The sequence below is a fragment of the Neolamprologus multifasciatus genome, chromosome 11 (assembly GCF_963576455.1).
Source record: "Neolamprologus multifasciatus chromosome 11, fNeoMul1.2, whole genome shotgun sequence".
In the NCBI taxonomy this organism is placed as follows: Eukaryota; Metazoa; Chordata; class Actinopteri; order Cichliformes; family Cichlidae; genus Neolamprologus; species Neolamprologus multifasciatus.
Window position 1 is genome coordinate 25,946,475 of NC_140449.1, and position 14,854 is coordinate 25,961,328.

Here is a 14,854-nt window from a genome sequence, read left to right on the forward strand (position 1 = left end):
GGATTAGTCTCTGGGTGATGTGTGCGGAGTGACAGTTTCAGAAATGTGCCAGTGTAAAGGGCTAAAAGGTTTCAGACACTGTTTTAGCCATCTTAAAAGCCCTCTGGCTGTAAAGCACTAACATACTAACTTAAAACTCTCTGATCAAGAAAAAGTGTCCATCCTCAGCTATCTGTTAGCTATTTGTTATCACTGGGATTCAACTCACTATTTAAAGCAAGTTTCATGTAAATTTATTGCAGAGAGATGCAAAGATCTCTTCACTCTATGATAAATAACCGACTAGATGTTTGTATTACATTGTGCACATACTTTGTGTAACAACTGCACCACCATCAGTAAATAAGAACAGCGATCAGTCAATACACTTCTCATTCAAATAAGACTTTCACAAGAAATGCCAGTGCTCAGAAGTACTAAACACTACAATATAAATTCCTGCTAATTTGAGTCACTTAATATGGCATCGTTGTTTCTTGATTGTTTATGGACGAGCAACAGAGGATATCCCATATTAAATTAAAGTTCAAAACAAAACCCTCCGATCATGTGGCATGTTGTTTTTCATGGTTCTTTGAAAACTGAAAGAGTGTGATCCACACTCGTTTGACCCCTCACTTCCACGCAACCCCCTAATTATGAATTCTAATTTTACACTCTGAGGCGTGGTCCCATCAGGCTGTGTGAAACATTACAGGATTACAGGCCTGTCAATTCATCGTGGTCGAGATAGTCCGATGAGTTTCTTACTTTGTAACCAAGTTAACTGTGACCTTTACCTTAAACATTTATATTTTAGTTTTGCAAAACAAGTTAAAGGTTTAATATGAGTCAACTGAATGTGACTTGATCATGAACAGAAATGGATCATAATGTCTAAAGTGAATGCTATGCAATGAATGTTTTTGATTATTATGTGCTACACTACACACAACACGCTCTTTTCTTGGATGTGTGGTTTTGAAACATCTGAGGCAAATTAGCTCAAATGAACAACATATGATATGATATGATATACCTTTATTAGTCCCACAAGGGAAATTTCATAACCCTGAGCACAAGACCAATGGTGTTATTAAATTGCTAAATGCCCCACTTGAGTGATATCTAAATGTGTCCTGTACAATTTGTGTGTGTTTTCACCAGATACATAATGGCAAGTGGACATCGTGACGTCCCGCTATAATGTAATAAAAATATCGACAAATTCTGTGGTGAGAGGCACGAAATAGCATGAACTCAAAGGGTGTTTGGATACTTAAATTGAATTTACAATATCTTTGTAGCTTTAGATAGAGAAGCACATGGAGCACACTATCTATCATCTATCAAAGATAAACTCAAAATAACCTATCACAAGACTATCAATTTCAAAATAAAGGCTTTTGATGATATCAGCAATTAGAGCTTATTTACAGAGCACATCAGGTCTGATCTAAAAACCCTTTTTTCTACACTTTGCAGCCATGATTACTTGGAGTATAAAACCAGTTATGGCACAATATACACTCTCAAAACTCAAGCAGAGAAAATAAGCACCATATCAACACTTAATAGTAGACAATTTTGTTTTACAAGAGTTTGTGGTTAATTTACTATTGTGAGAATCCCACCCAGTAGTGCCCCTATGTTGTAATTTACTGGGAACTGGGCATAAAGAAGCACAATGTAACACTGTTCTATTACAAAGAAAAAGCTATGCATCACATTACTATATGTTACACCATTAGACTGAATCAATATAAATACTTTTAAACTATCTAGTATATCAGTCACAAGATAAATCTGGGGTGCTCAATGGATCCTTCTGGGGTAAAATGACGTCTGCTATTATATAATATAATACTGAGTGTTTCTTCTTGTTTTGTTTATTAATGCTCTTTGACTTCATTCTTTTCTTAATGTTGGGTCATTTTACCTTCTTAGTTATCTAAACTAAACCATATGAGGAATTCATAAGAGGAAAGATGCTTGACAGAATTGCTAACTACATGAAAACATCTTCATCTTCTGTTTGCAATAGGCAGCCAATCAGGAGAAAGTTGGCCTAAAGGCTTCCTTAAAGGGGGAAGAACTACAGCATCTTGAAAGTAGATGACTGAGCAACTGCATGGAGTCCTGGTATGACGTAAATAAGGATTATGTTAAATTGTGTGCCAAGAAAAAGGCATTGTGGATATAGAAGTAGGCATAATGGGTTCACTCCAATGAATTCTTAAGTCAGTTTGAAGTGTAGCTGCCAGATGTTGTAAAAAGTTTGATATTTCCATCTAAGAATAAAGGTTATTTATACAATGTACTAGAAAATAGAAATGATGTAAATAGAATTTCCCGAACACTACTTTCTACCGCTGACAGCAACAACTTATTCAATCTCTTAGGAGATACAACTAAATAATCACACAGGAGAAATTTGTAGCCCGTCCATTTTTCGACTGGGTTGGTCAAATGGCCCGATGCAGATGAAGACCAACCACGGCCAGGGGAGACATACCAAAGTCCTGAGCTCACCCCGAGTGCAGCAGCCTCACAATATGTCAGCAGTGTTATTTTTACGAGGTCATATTGGAAAACCCAATGGCTCTGCATCTGCCCTGCAAGGGCATTCCTCCATTGCTGACCATGAACAAACCCACAAGCTGTTGTGCTCCTGTTCTTGTGTCAGCTCGTTACAAGTCCCTGATTTCCAAAGTAGCATTTACCCCTGCCGTGGCTCACCAGGCATTTTACTTGTAATGATAAATACTCACATGAATTAAACAGCACGGAGCCTAGTAAGTCAGAAGGCAGACATTAACCCGTAAATCCTGGCTGCAGTCTGTGTTTGCCTAGTTAAATACATGTTAGTGGGTGAGTGGATCAGTGGGGCCTTGGGCTGAAACCTTCACAGGAATCGGGGTGATTAGCCATCACACTGATAAACAAGCCCGTGACATAATGTGGAAAAACTGATCCCATTCAGAGGTCTCATCACCCGCAAGACATTCTGCATGCCAGGCAAATCTCGCACATATAAAACAAATTCCTTGCGGTTGGTGAGGAGATAGTGAGCTTCCATCGGAGAAAATGGCCGTTAAATGGAATATCACTCTCTGTCTCGCTGGCTTTGTCCCACAGAGAGTTGAGAACCTGGGTGAGATTAGGGACTGGTGCCGTTGTGGCTTTGTCTTTGTCTCCCCGAAATGTCAGGAAGTGGAGAATCTTTTCTCACAGAGTGGAAAGAAAGAAAAACACAGAAATTCCTCATGTATATATTTCATTTCAAGCATGTGAGCTAAAGTCACAGTGTCTTAGTTCTATAGCCATAAGAAAAGCACATATAAATGTTTTAAGTGTAATTGAGTTTGTTTTCTGTTTGAGAGCATGTGATTGTTTTAAGGCATATTACAGGATTTCTGTGTAATCCTTTTTAGGCCTGTTGGACTGGGCATTAATCAAAATAGGGGTCTGGAATCCCAAAAGAAACACTCAGTGAATGCTCATGTTGAAAAAACAGAAACGTATTACCAATTAGTGTTAACTGTGCTCTCTGGCAAATGCTGGCTGTTATTATAATAACCAAAGCAATTTGGTGTATGAGTAGTGCAGCCAAACACATATTACGTTAGCTGTACTATGATGACCCTCAATTGTTTTGGGTTCTTTTTTCCTGTGCCAAGCCTGGCTTGTATATAGCCTGAGAGTACTTGTTAGATAAATAAGATTAATTCAGTTTGTCTTTGCCAGTAAGCCTTACAGCAAGACAACTATAGTATTATAGACCCAACATTTAAAACCAAAAGACAACCAAATTACAGGGCTTCGGATTTCAATGATATTACATTAGTTGATTTTTTTAAACATAACATTTATTAGAAAATGTATTAAATAACTGGTTAATATGTCACTGTTTTTTCCCATCTATGTAGACTAATAATATCAAAATAACTTCATAATTTAATATTACTGATTTAAAATATATTAAAAGTATCAATAAAAAAAGTTTAATAATCACAATACTTAGTTACCTTTCAATCGTCTATAGTCAGAATCAGAAAAATGCTGGGTTTTAATAAAACAGATTTTAAGTAGTATTTTCACCAGAAAGCCCTTGTAAGTATTAAAAAATAGCCTATATATTTAATGTATGTTTTGGATAAAGATTACAAATGCACAGAAAAATATAATAATGATGTTTTAGCTGGGTTTACTATTTAAATATATCTAAAAATGCTTTGCTTAATATTTTCTTCTCTCCTCTGTATAATACACTGAAGCGCACGTACAGGTTATCTTATCAACATTTCATATTCAACAGTGCCCCCTAGTGTCACTACCCGAATGTACAATAGGCAACACCAAAATACCGACTATTCTAATTTGTCTAAAACATGTTTAATTTTATTTAAAATGTAAATGAAAATGATATATAATTTTAAATAGTTATACAACTTGTTGCTGAGCTCCAGATTTTAAAAATATGACGACATTTTCAGCGGATTTTGAGTTGCGAATCTGCGACAGCGAAATGAAAAACGTCACGCTCTGAATCAGGCAGGAACCCACGTGTCCCTCTCACAGGGAAGCACTAGAAACCAGAGGAAGCAAGGAGTCTTTAGATATCGGTGTGTGTGTGCTTAATAAGCCATAATAAGCCTTATATTCATATGTTTTAACTTATTTTTGCGTGTATACGGTAGGGGTCATTTCACAAATATGTCCTCGTTCAGAAAGGCACTGAAATCTCGACAGAGAAACCACCATGAAAGATCTCAGGTGAGCGTTTCAATGTTGTTGGCTAGCTCGTTAGCCTATTAGCCAAGGCAAAACAACACACTTCTCGTGTGTTTGGTTGTTTTTCTGACACACACACTTACAGTAATAGATACTAATGTTGGATCTGTCCTGTCTGTGTGTGTGTGCGTGTATAGCCCGGCTTCAGGAAACAACTGGGATTGCTGGAGAAGAAGAAGGACTACAAACTCCGTGCAGAGTAAGGAAAAGTGCAAGTTTTTTGCCACACTTTATAGTTGTGTTTACATTTTGAAGATAAGATGTTTAAGTTTGCCTTGTCTGCTGGTATAGTGACTATCATAAGAAACAGAACACACTCGCTGCTCTGCGAAAGAAAGCTCTGGAGAAGAACCCGGATGAATTTTACTTCAAGATGATCAGCTCTACACTGCAGGTATTAAAGCAACAAGAAGCACCTCCTTGCTTCATAGATTCGGTCATATATGAGTTTTGCCTGAGCGTTTTTTTGTGACCTGTTGACAGGATGGAGTTCACGTAATTAAAAAACCAAAAGAGCAGGAGGAGGTGACCGAGGAACAGAAGAAAATGATGAGGACGCAGGATATCAACTACGTGGAGATGAAAAGGGTTGCAGAAGTTAAGGTAACCTTTAATTTCCATGTAATAAATCATGCAGAAGAAAAAAATGCCACCACTGTGGCAAAACTGACTTGTTAATAGGCTCACTTTTCACTGAAAGTAGGCTCAGTGGCCACAGCTTATCTCATTGCCTTTTAACCAAATTTGCATTTTTCTGCTCTGTTCAATTAGTGTGATGTTGTTGGGTTTTGTTTTTGTTGTTGTTGTTTTGGGTTTTTTGGAAATGCTTGTTGACCAGTTATGAGATTCATTACTACAAATCATCTTACTGGATTACACCAGGCATCTGACTGATAGATAATTAGTTGGTTGGTGACATCATAACGTCTTTGAACCAGTAACTACTGTGGTAAAGTAATGTGCAAAAGTCTTGACTCACCCTTCATTTCTTTATATACTGCTTCAAACGAGCCAGTCTTTCTTGTAATTATTTAAAATGGTATTTAATACTGATCTGCCAATCATCCAAGCATTAAAAATGCTCCTCAATTTATTAACTACTAGTCTGTCTACACATAGAAGACAATTTGGCAAAGTGCTATTAGCTGAAAACCAAAGGGAGGACAACAGAAGTGGCGGGGCTTAAAAAGTATCTGCAGCAGATGAACAATAACTAAAAAAGTCATGTGCTTAAAAAATAGGAATAAATATGGCCTGACGCAAGCCATTCTTAAGCAACGGGAACAGGCTGAGGTATCCCAAATTAAATAACAACTCAGCTGACAATCAGTGGCAACACGTCTTATGGAGTGGTGAATCCAAATTGAAATTTTTGCTTCAAATTGTCATAAATATGTACGGCGCAGGTCAGGAGAGAAGTACGACAGTGAGTGTCTACGGCCATCTGGAGAACACTGAGCCTCTGTCATGGTGTGAGGCAGCATTTCAGCCAGTCGTGTTGAAGATCTTGTTAATTTAAATTATACCCCTTAAATGTTAAAAGCAATGCTACTGCAGTGTAATTTTTAAATACTAGTTACTGCTCACGATACCATTTTGGAAGTGGTTACTTTGCAGGGCAGTGTACCCAGGCTACATATTATCCTTGCACTAATATTTTTAACATGCATATTGTGCATTACTCTTTCCAACAGCATGAGTTTGCAATTTGGAAACATAAAGAAAACCTAAAACAACAAAGAAATAACTTCTCAACATACAAATCATTGCATCACATCACAATTAAATGTTAAACCAAATGGTAAAAGTTGTTCCCCTCTGAAAACTGCTCAGTTTCCAAAGGCTCCACAGAGTAGGCCTAGTACTGGAATATAAAGGGGGATGAAGGGTTTCTGTTCCTGAAAAGGCAAATTTCCAGTAGCTATCTGCAGTAACAAATGAGAGGGCTCTGTGGTGGTACATGTGTCTAGTAGTTTAAGAGCAGTGCCAGCAGCATGAGCATAGATATTATCACCATCATTTATATCTGTGGTGGTGCCTCGGTTAATCTTTCTGGGTATATCATGTACTTCCAGAAAATTGAGAGGCTGAAAGGAGAGCTCCATCTTCTGGATGCAGAGAGCAAACCAAAAAATAAGCACACATTTTTTGTGGACTCCAAAAAAGAAGGTAAATATAAGCATTTGGTAGATTTAATAAATTTAGTGAGTGCTTCGAAATGTGTAAGTGCTGTGCACACAAACTATCCTTTTCCTCTTGTGCTTTCAGTCTTGAGCTTGCCTGAGAAGTTGTTTTTATTCTCCCTCAGTGCAGTCATTTAACCTGGCGGACCACCTCAACACAGCTCCGGAGCTGGTGGACAGAGTGTACAACAGACCAAGTCTGGGGACACTGAAAACCAAGAGAATACAGGGAGCTGTAGACCCGCGTGCTCTGGGGGTCTGTGGAGATGATATTTATTCATTTTTTGAATATTTCTTTGAAATTTAGCTCCTCGGAATTGTTCATTGGTAATAAAGTTTAAGATTTGGCATTTCATTCCACTGATGGGTCTATGTGATTTGTACCTGTAGAAACTGGCAAAACAAAGGAAACATCAATACAAGATACTTTCCCAGCGAATTGACAGAGAAAAGAAAATGTTTGTCATCAGCCAGAAAATTCAGACCCGTAAGGACCTGCAGGTGAGGAGGACATGGTTCTTAAAAGTTTTGGTGCTGGTGTGCTATGACTGTCTTCATTTCAGTTTTTTTTTTATGTTTTGCCTTTGCTCCAGGATAAGTTCAAGAAAGTGAAGGTAAAGAAGGAGACCACCAGTTCTGCAGCAATTTACAAGTTTGAAGCTAAGAGGAAACGTTGACAAGAGGAGGGAAAGAAAATCACTGTCGGGAGGTGATACTTGGAAATAATGAACTTCTCTCCTATGGGTCTGCACAGCAGAGGCAAAGGATAAAAATTCAGTTTTGTATATATTTATCAACTATGCTTAATTTGTTTCAAATAAATATCAAAAGAACTTGTAATTGGAGTTAATTTCTTGATTTGGAGACAACTTATATTTTAAGGATTTCTTTGCCCGTGAAGAAGTGGAGAGCTCTCAGGCTCTATGACTCGAGGGGTGCTGTACGATCTGGTTAGCTAAGAAATATATATATTTTCTTTTTGTTTACCACTAGGGGGCATTAGTGTTCTTCATGAGTGTTCCAAGCTAAGGCAACTAGAAGAGAGCCATAAGTGCATTTGTTCCCAGAAGTTACTATAGTGGTTCTTAAACTTGTTTTTAGCATACTCTTTTTAAGAGGATGAAGAAGACTTGCATCCCACACCTCACTCTTTTCTGACCGGTAGTAGTAAAAGTAGTATTATTAGTAGTAATAATAATAATGTTAAGATCCAAGCTGAACTGTAGTTAAATAAATGCCATATTCACTTAAAGTTGGCTCTGCACTGTATTCCAGGTCATCCTTGTCCCACAGTTTGAGTTACAAGTACGACCTACCATTTCCTTTTTGTGTCAGATTGAGGTTATAACATTTCTCACTCATGTGTTGTTGTCTCTAATTTAGTAACTGTCCCATTTACACAACAACATCAAGAAATACATTCTCTTTATCCAAGTTTGAGGACAACTTTGGAAGTTCTCCATATTACACATGTAATGCTTTGTTGAATGTTGAGATACCCACGATGTGTTAATAATGTGTTAGTTAGTCCTGAATAACACTTGTATACCGAGGTTAAATATTTTGGAAGCTCTGATACATTATCTAAAAAAAATGAAGTCACATTTATATATTTTTAACATCAACTGAGGACATTGTTTGCGTGCTGAAGTGCTGGACTGCTTTCTGTGGTGGAGGCACAGGCTTGGCTTAGCCTTCAGAGCCTCTGAAGGACACGTCTTTGTTTGCAGCCCTCAACTTGGGATGCAGCACACCTCTAACAGGCCCTTTTCACATGTCGCAGCAGGGTAGACACAGCTGCAGCTAATACAATTAAAAATGATTTAGGTGTCAGTTAGCAAGCATCGATAACAATAACACTATTGCCAATGCTTGCTCATTAGCTCACTTTAATCAAAATTACCCATTATTAATTTTATTAGCTGCAGCTGTGCTTATGCAATAACATCTCTGTTAAAAGGCCCCCTTGAGAGATAAATTGTTGCAGCTAGCTCATTTTCAGCAGGTAGTTCTCTTTCAGGGAACTGATTTGAGGCTTCCTAAGAATCTTACTGGACATCAAGGTGCTAAAAATGAAATTTTAATTAACCAAATGAGTACTCGCATTCAATTGTACAATATGCTGATGATGAAACTTGTCTGTCAAATCCTTTCCAGTTAGCCGTTGATCTCCCATTCCTGGGTGGGCAACAGCAGTTGCTCTACTCCCTGAAATGTAGGAAAGCATCATGATTTAGGGTAAAGCAAGCACACTTTCAAAAAAAGAAAATAAAGGTTGGACTTTCTTGCTCCTTGTCTCACGATCTCCACTAATCTTTTATGTTGTCTTGTCTGCACATAAAGCAGGTAAAAATATATTTGCTTACTTCCAGTAGTTTGAAACAAATTGAGTACCTGATGCCCAGCAACAGTTCAGTGACCCGGTCTTGATTGATCCTTGCTGGTTGCAGCAGCTTCATAAATGGGGCCCATCCATCAGTTTCTCCTGGGAGCCACTGGGGGGGTAAGAGGGCAGGCAGGGAACCTAGTGAATGTGTCATCAGGAAAAGTGAGAGGCATAGAGGCTGCAGGATAGGGACCACAGGTCTTGGCCCAAACTCTGCTGACCAGAGGAAAGGTGCGCCAAAAGAGGCAAAGAGTGATAGCAGGACTCCTGCTTGCTTCAGTTGCACTCATCTAGAAGAACAGCTTGACAAGTCTAGCACTACAAAATGTTCTGTTAATGTAAGTTCAAATACCTCTACAAGTACACCTATATAATAAACATCTCGAGTATATAGTGCACAGATTGATGTATTTCACTTTAATCAGGATTTAGATGTATTTCACTTTAATCAAAGCATAAACAAGGCTCTTATATGTCTGACGATTTATGTCAGAATTCTGTTGTACCCAGTACGAGTGATTTACATCCTCAGCCAGCTCTCCCTCCTCCTTCCTTACGCCTTCCTCTCACCCTCTCTGCCCTCTGTTACTGCGTCACACTCCTATGAGGGCGTGTGTGTACCGGGACCCTGAGGCTCACTGTCCATAAGCGGAGGGGGTGGAGGTCGTTGAGGAAAGCCCGGGGGTCAAAACACTGTGTGCGCAGTTCTGGGACCCCAGTCCGACTATGCGACCCAAGCACAGACCAGCCACTGTTCCTCCTCAAGCTCTCCTTTCATTCTCCCCAGTAACGGGACTCTTATGCAGGGGTGCAGAGGCAGGGCTCAGGGGTGGGCAGTGGGTGACCTTCTGATTTTAAAGATATAGACAGGCATTCCTCTTTTGTCAAAAGGCTCATAATTCATTTGACTACTCTCACAGGCCATCCTGTCCCCCATAAGCCATCTCTAAAGTTAATGACCCTAGAGGTTTGTTAACGGATAGTCACTTTTGGAATTGGGGGGGGGGGGGGGGGGGTGGTGGAAGTGGAGTACTGTGGGGTAGTCACACAGCTGCAGGGTATGACATTGACCCTGAGATATAGTAACTGTTCACTGAGAGTGAAAGTGTAGCCTGGTTAAAATGGAATACAACAGGCCTTTGTTCTTTAACTTTAGTTGTTAAACATATGAAACATATGAAACATATGAAAAAATATGAAAAAATAGCACACTTTTGGGTTGTTGTTCTACTGAATACTGCACATTTTAAATAAACTTGAATTGTTCAAGGGCTCATTTGTTAACAACACTTAATCTGGGTTAGAGTGATCTGAATTAGGAGTTCCCAGTGTGTGCTATCTGGAATCAGGTAATCCATCTTATTTTGCTAATTACTTTATACAAACTACAGGACTAACAAATCAGCCTGGACTACCAGTGATTTATGCCTCATATTAGTAATTGCTAAATGGGTGAAGAACAACTAGTAGAACAGGCAGCATGGAATCAATTTTCTTTTTTTTTCAAGAGATAAAAAACAGCAGAATAAAATCATACCAACATCTATTTTTTTTGTTAAAATCTTTTGAACAGTCATACCCCTCATGTGATTATTAGTGGCCTAATATATTCAAGATTTAACCTAAACTGATGTCTGATATCTGGTCAGTTTTCTTCAGATTGTTGCATTCTTCTGGGAAATTTTGTCAAAGTGGTCACCTAATGAGTTCAACCAGTACAGGCAGAGTGAACAAAACCTCATATTTACTGCTTGCAGTGTTGATATTTGTCATTCAAAACGATACACAACTCTTCTTGAGAGAGATCTAAAGACCACACTGTGAGCAGTTTTCATTTAAACATTACAAATCTTCAGTGGCATTGATGTGATGGCTTATTATTCTGGAAAGTGGTGAAATTTTATTCTTATTTATACAGGGTTCTAATTAGACACGTGCTGCTGTCACCTCCCTTAAACAGGTGCTTGATCCTTACAACCTGCTGCACTTCACCCACTTCATTTACCAGTACCACTTTTCCTCTGCAAAGCCAGTGTTCAGTGCCACAGTAAAGTGTGATTTGGGGACAGTACTTATTGATCCCCCAATTACTGAGAGGTGGTGAGAAGTAGCCTGAGGTTTGAGTTTTTGGGAGGGCATCTCCAAATGCGAGGGGTGGGGGTGAGAGCTAGTCTTTATCCATGGATACCCTCAATCCTTTAACTTGAAGCTGGGTGTCAGGGACCTTTTGAAGTTGTCGAAAGAGAGGAGAGACCAAAGAGGGGGAGCATGGGGGATGTTCAGGCAGGGTCTCTCTCCATGCCAGGGGGAAGGTATCTGAAGGAAAATCTTTACAACCATGACAGTCCCCCTGATGTGCATTCATTTTTGTGTATTTGTGTGTGAGTATTTGGATATCTGTGTGTATTCTAGCATGATTGTGTGTATATACTATGAACGTGTGCCTGAGCCGAATGTCTGGCTCATGCAATGAGGTGGGATCACAGAGCCTCCTTTTTAAATTGCCGCTAATGAGCCCTGGCTGGCGAGAGGTACTCGAATTGATTAAATTTGCATGGGAGCCTAAATCATGACAGAGGCCTCATACTTGCGCACCCCACCTCTAGTTGCGCACACACATACACAGCACCCCTGCTATTCCCCCACCTCCATATCAGACCTACAGGGGGTATCTCTCTTCAGGAAAGAAGGCCAGAATAGACCAGGGGGAGGGTGTGGGTGTGTGTATGTGTGTGTATGTGTGGTGTTGAACGGGGCGTGGAGCGCACCCATCTGCCCCGGCATTACTGTCAGTCCATCATTCAGGGGAATGCCAGCCGCGTGCCTTGGGGACGTGTTCATTACGCTTTAACTACCGGATCTGTCCTTGTCTCGCAGTCTCCCTGTGTCATTGTCGACTTGAGATTGTGTGTATGTATATTTATGCAAGTGTCTGCTTGCATCACAATTGAATGCACCCAATTCAAGTGTACTGGGGGGGGGGGGGGGGGGGGGGAGTTACTTGGTTACTTAAAATTAAGAACTATTCTAGAGACCCACGTTTGAGTTTGATATTGTGCTTGTGAGTTTTTAAAAGCCATTCATTATATTTATACACCTACAAGCATGCTCATTATGACTTAATTATAATCTCAATATCTTAATCTACCTCCATCTTCTACACAATCACGCTCTCCTCCGTGCACTTTTTTTTTTTGCCTCTCAAAATTTGTTAGTGTTTTGCTTCTCTAATGCTTTCCTTTAATGGTAACTATGTGACAATGCCTGATCAGAGCTACTTTGTGTGCACACGTTTGCCTTCTATCTACTACTACTAACGGTGAGGTGTGAGAATCAGTATGTGTGAGCGTGTGTGCGCCGGTGGGGGACAGTGCTTGTGCGTGGTTATCTCGGGTGATTGCAGTAATCAGATGGGGGTGTTAATCAGAGTTTGTTCGTCAGTGGCCTGATGAGGGGCGATGAGGGCCGCTGATTGTAATGTGATGCTTCGATCGGTCTCTGACGACTACAGAGACAAACCGCCAAGAGAATCATTATCATAGCGTACAGTTTTTTTTCCCCCTCCGCTCTTGGAACGCTGCAGCAAACAAAGTGTAAACAAACAAGCAAAACAGCACACTTCAATATGTGGGGAAGTGTGTCATTGTAAAGATGCAGACTCTGTTATTATTGTTATTATTATTACACGAGATGTTTGCATTCTAGTAAACACAATGATGCACTGTGACACGACAGGTTATATATCACTATTTTGGTGTCAGCGTCACCCCTATTGAATAAAAAGAGCAGGGGGAAGGGATGTGTTGGAGTTGGAGGGGAGAAGAGAAAAGATGCAGCTGAAAGAAAGGTTTGGGGGTGGGGATGTAAATGTGACCCCATGGTTTATAGTACTGTCTTGCCACAGACAGGCTTGCATCAGATCTTTTTCTTCCTTTTTTTTTTTTTTTTAAAGGAGGGGGTGATGACGCTATTATGGCAGCCTCATCAGCCAAGTCCCTACAAGGGCTGATACAAATTAATTAACCTAATTAGGGGCTGTGATTGCGGGTGTGATTATAGGGGCCGGGAGGGGAGGGGGAAAGGGATGGAGGGATGAGGCAGAGAGGGATGGTTCATGGAAGTGGGGGTGCGCTGGCAGCCACGGCTCAGGCGATGATGAGCCGGGAGGTGGGGGAGAGCAGCCAAGATGCTCTGCATGGCTAATGAGGAAAGCTAGCAAGCTTTAACCATCCCACCCTTTTCTGTTTTCATGTCTCCACCTTCTGTTTACTTACATTTTTTGTCGTTGTTGTTTTTGCTGTTTTCAGTCATTATATTTCACCTCTCTTATCTGCAAGTGCAATTCTTTCCCTTTTTATCAGCTCCTGAGTTGTTTTGTACGAGTCACGCATGACCTTAGGGGCCAAAAACTCACAATATTTTTGACCATTTATTTGACCGAGCAGGATTCCAGATTCACGTACAAAGCCGAAGCCTTCCTTTTGTTGATCGTCTGTAGTATCGTGCAGCATAGGGTGCAGTGCAGCACTGCCTATTGTTCACTTTAACTGTACTCCCCACAAGGAACAGAAATACCCTGTGGGAACACACATACAGTCACACGCACACATACAAGCTCACATAATAGCTCATCCTTTGGTATACACAACCAATAGCGGCTCAACTTCAGATGCACAGACTCTCTGCCTCACTCTCACAGAGCCACCCAGGCACACTCCAGAGGAGCAATATTTAAATCTCCTTCTATTTGTATTGGAAGCAGAACAAAGATATTCTTCAGACTGAAGCAAAATGTGTTTTCTTGCCGGCATCAGCAATTCTAATGTTTCTAATGAGTTGGCAGAGAAGTGGAGCGAGTGGAAGTGGTTTAGGTATCGGTAAATTAAAAAAAATAAAATAAAATCACAAGTAAAGAAGAGAAACACTGTAAGAGTTCCTCATAAGTGCAGTTTGTGGCTTCCACCTTCCTAACCGTCCAGTAAACATGCTACCGTATTCACCATCGATTGCAATGTCACCTCTGAATGCTGCTGCTGCTGCTGTATACGTGCTGTGCTAAGCTCACGGTGGATTGTGGCGTTTGATTTTCAAGACTGTGTCTTCAACTGCCCCTCTCTCTCTCTGCTGCTCATCCTATCGCTCTTCTTCTTGCTCACTCTTACTCTCACATTCAGTGTTTCGGCCTCAGTATCAGTTGCAGAGATGTGATTCGGAAGCCACTAGGAGAGAGTGATAGGAAGGTGCTCTTATCACCAGTCTAATCTGGAGCACTAGGGAAAAAATTCCTCCCCCCCAAAATTCTGCAATGTAAATCTCTGTAAGGTACCTGCTCATACTTGAAAACAGCACTTAGAAGAATAATTCATGAACAATGAAAGTTCAAAAATATTAAAGACAGGGAAAAGAAAATGTTACATTGAAAGAGACACTTTGATATCTTGGTAAAATGCATTATTTTGCATAGAATCAGATCAGTGTGACAATATCACTTTCATGTATGAAAAAAAGCAGC

General features: G+C 40.1%; 1 protein-coding gene across 1 annotated transcript; it reads left to right on the forward strand.

The window, feature by feature from the left end:
* The first annotated feature begins 4,534 nt into the window (after positions 1 to 4,534).
* Positions 4,535 to 7,796, forward strand: utp11 (UTP11 small subunit processome component). The gene is made up of 8 exons (XM_085177542.1): positions 4,535 to 4,755; positions 4,911 to 4,972; positions 5,065 to 5,167; positions 5,257 to 5,376; positions 6,849 to 6,942; positions 7,082 to 7,212; positions 7,347 to 7,457; positions 7,550 to 7,796. The coding sequence occupies exons 1-8, from the start codon at positions 4,696 to 4,698 to the stop codon at positions 7,631 to 7,633; spliced, it is 765 nt and encodes a 254-aa protein (XP_085033668.1). The 5' UTR covers positions 4,535 to 4,695; the 3' UTR covers positions 7,634 to 7,796.
* The last annotated feature ends 7,058 nt before the right edge of the window (positions 7,797 to 14,854 follow it).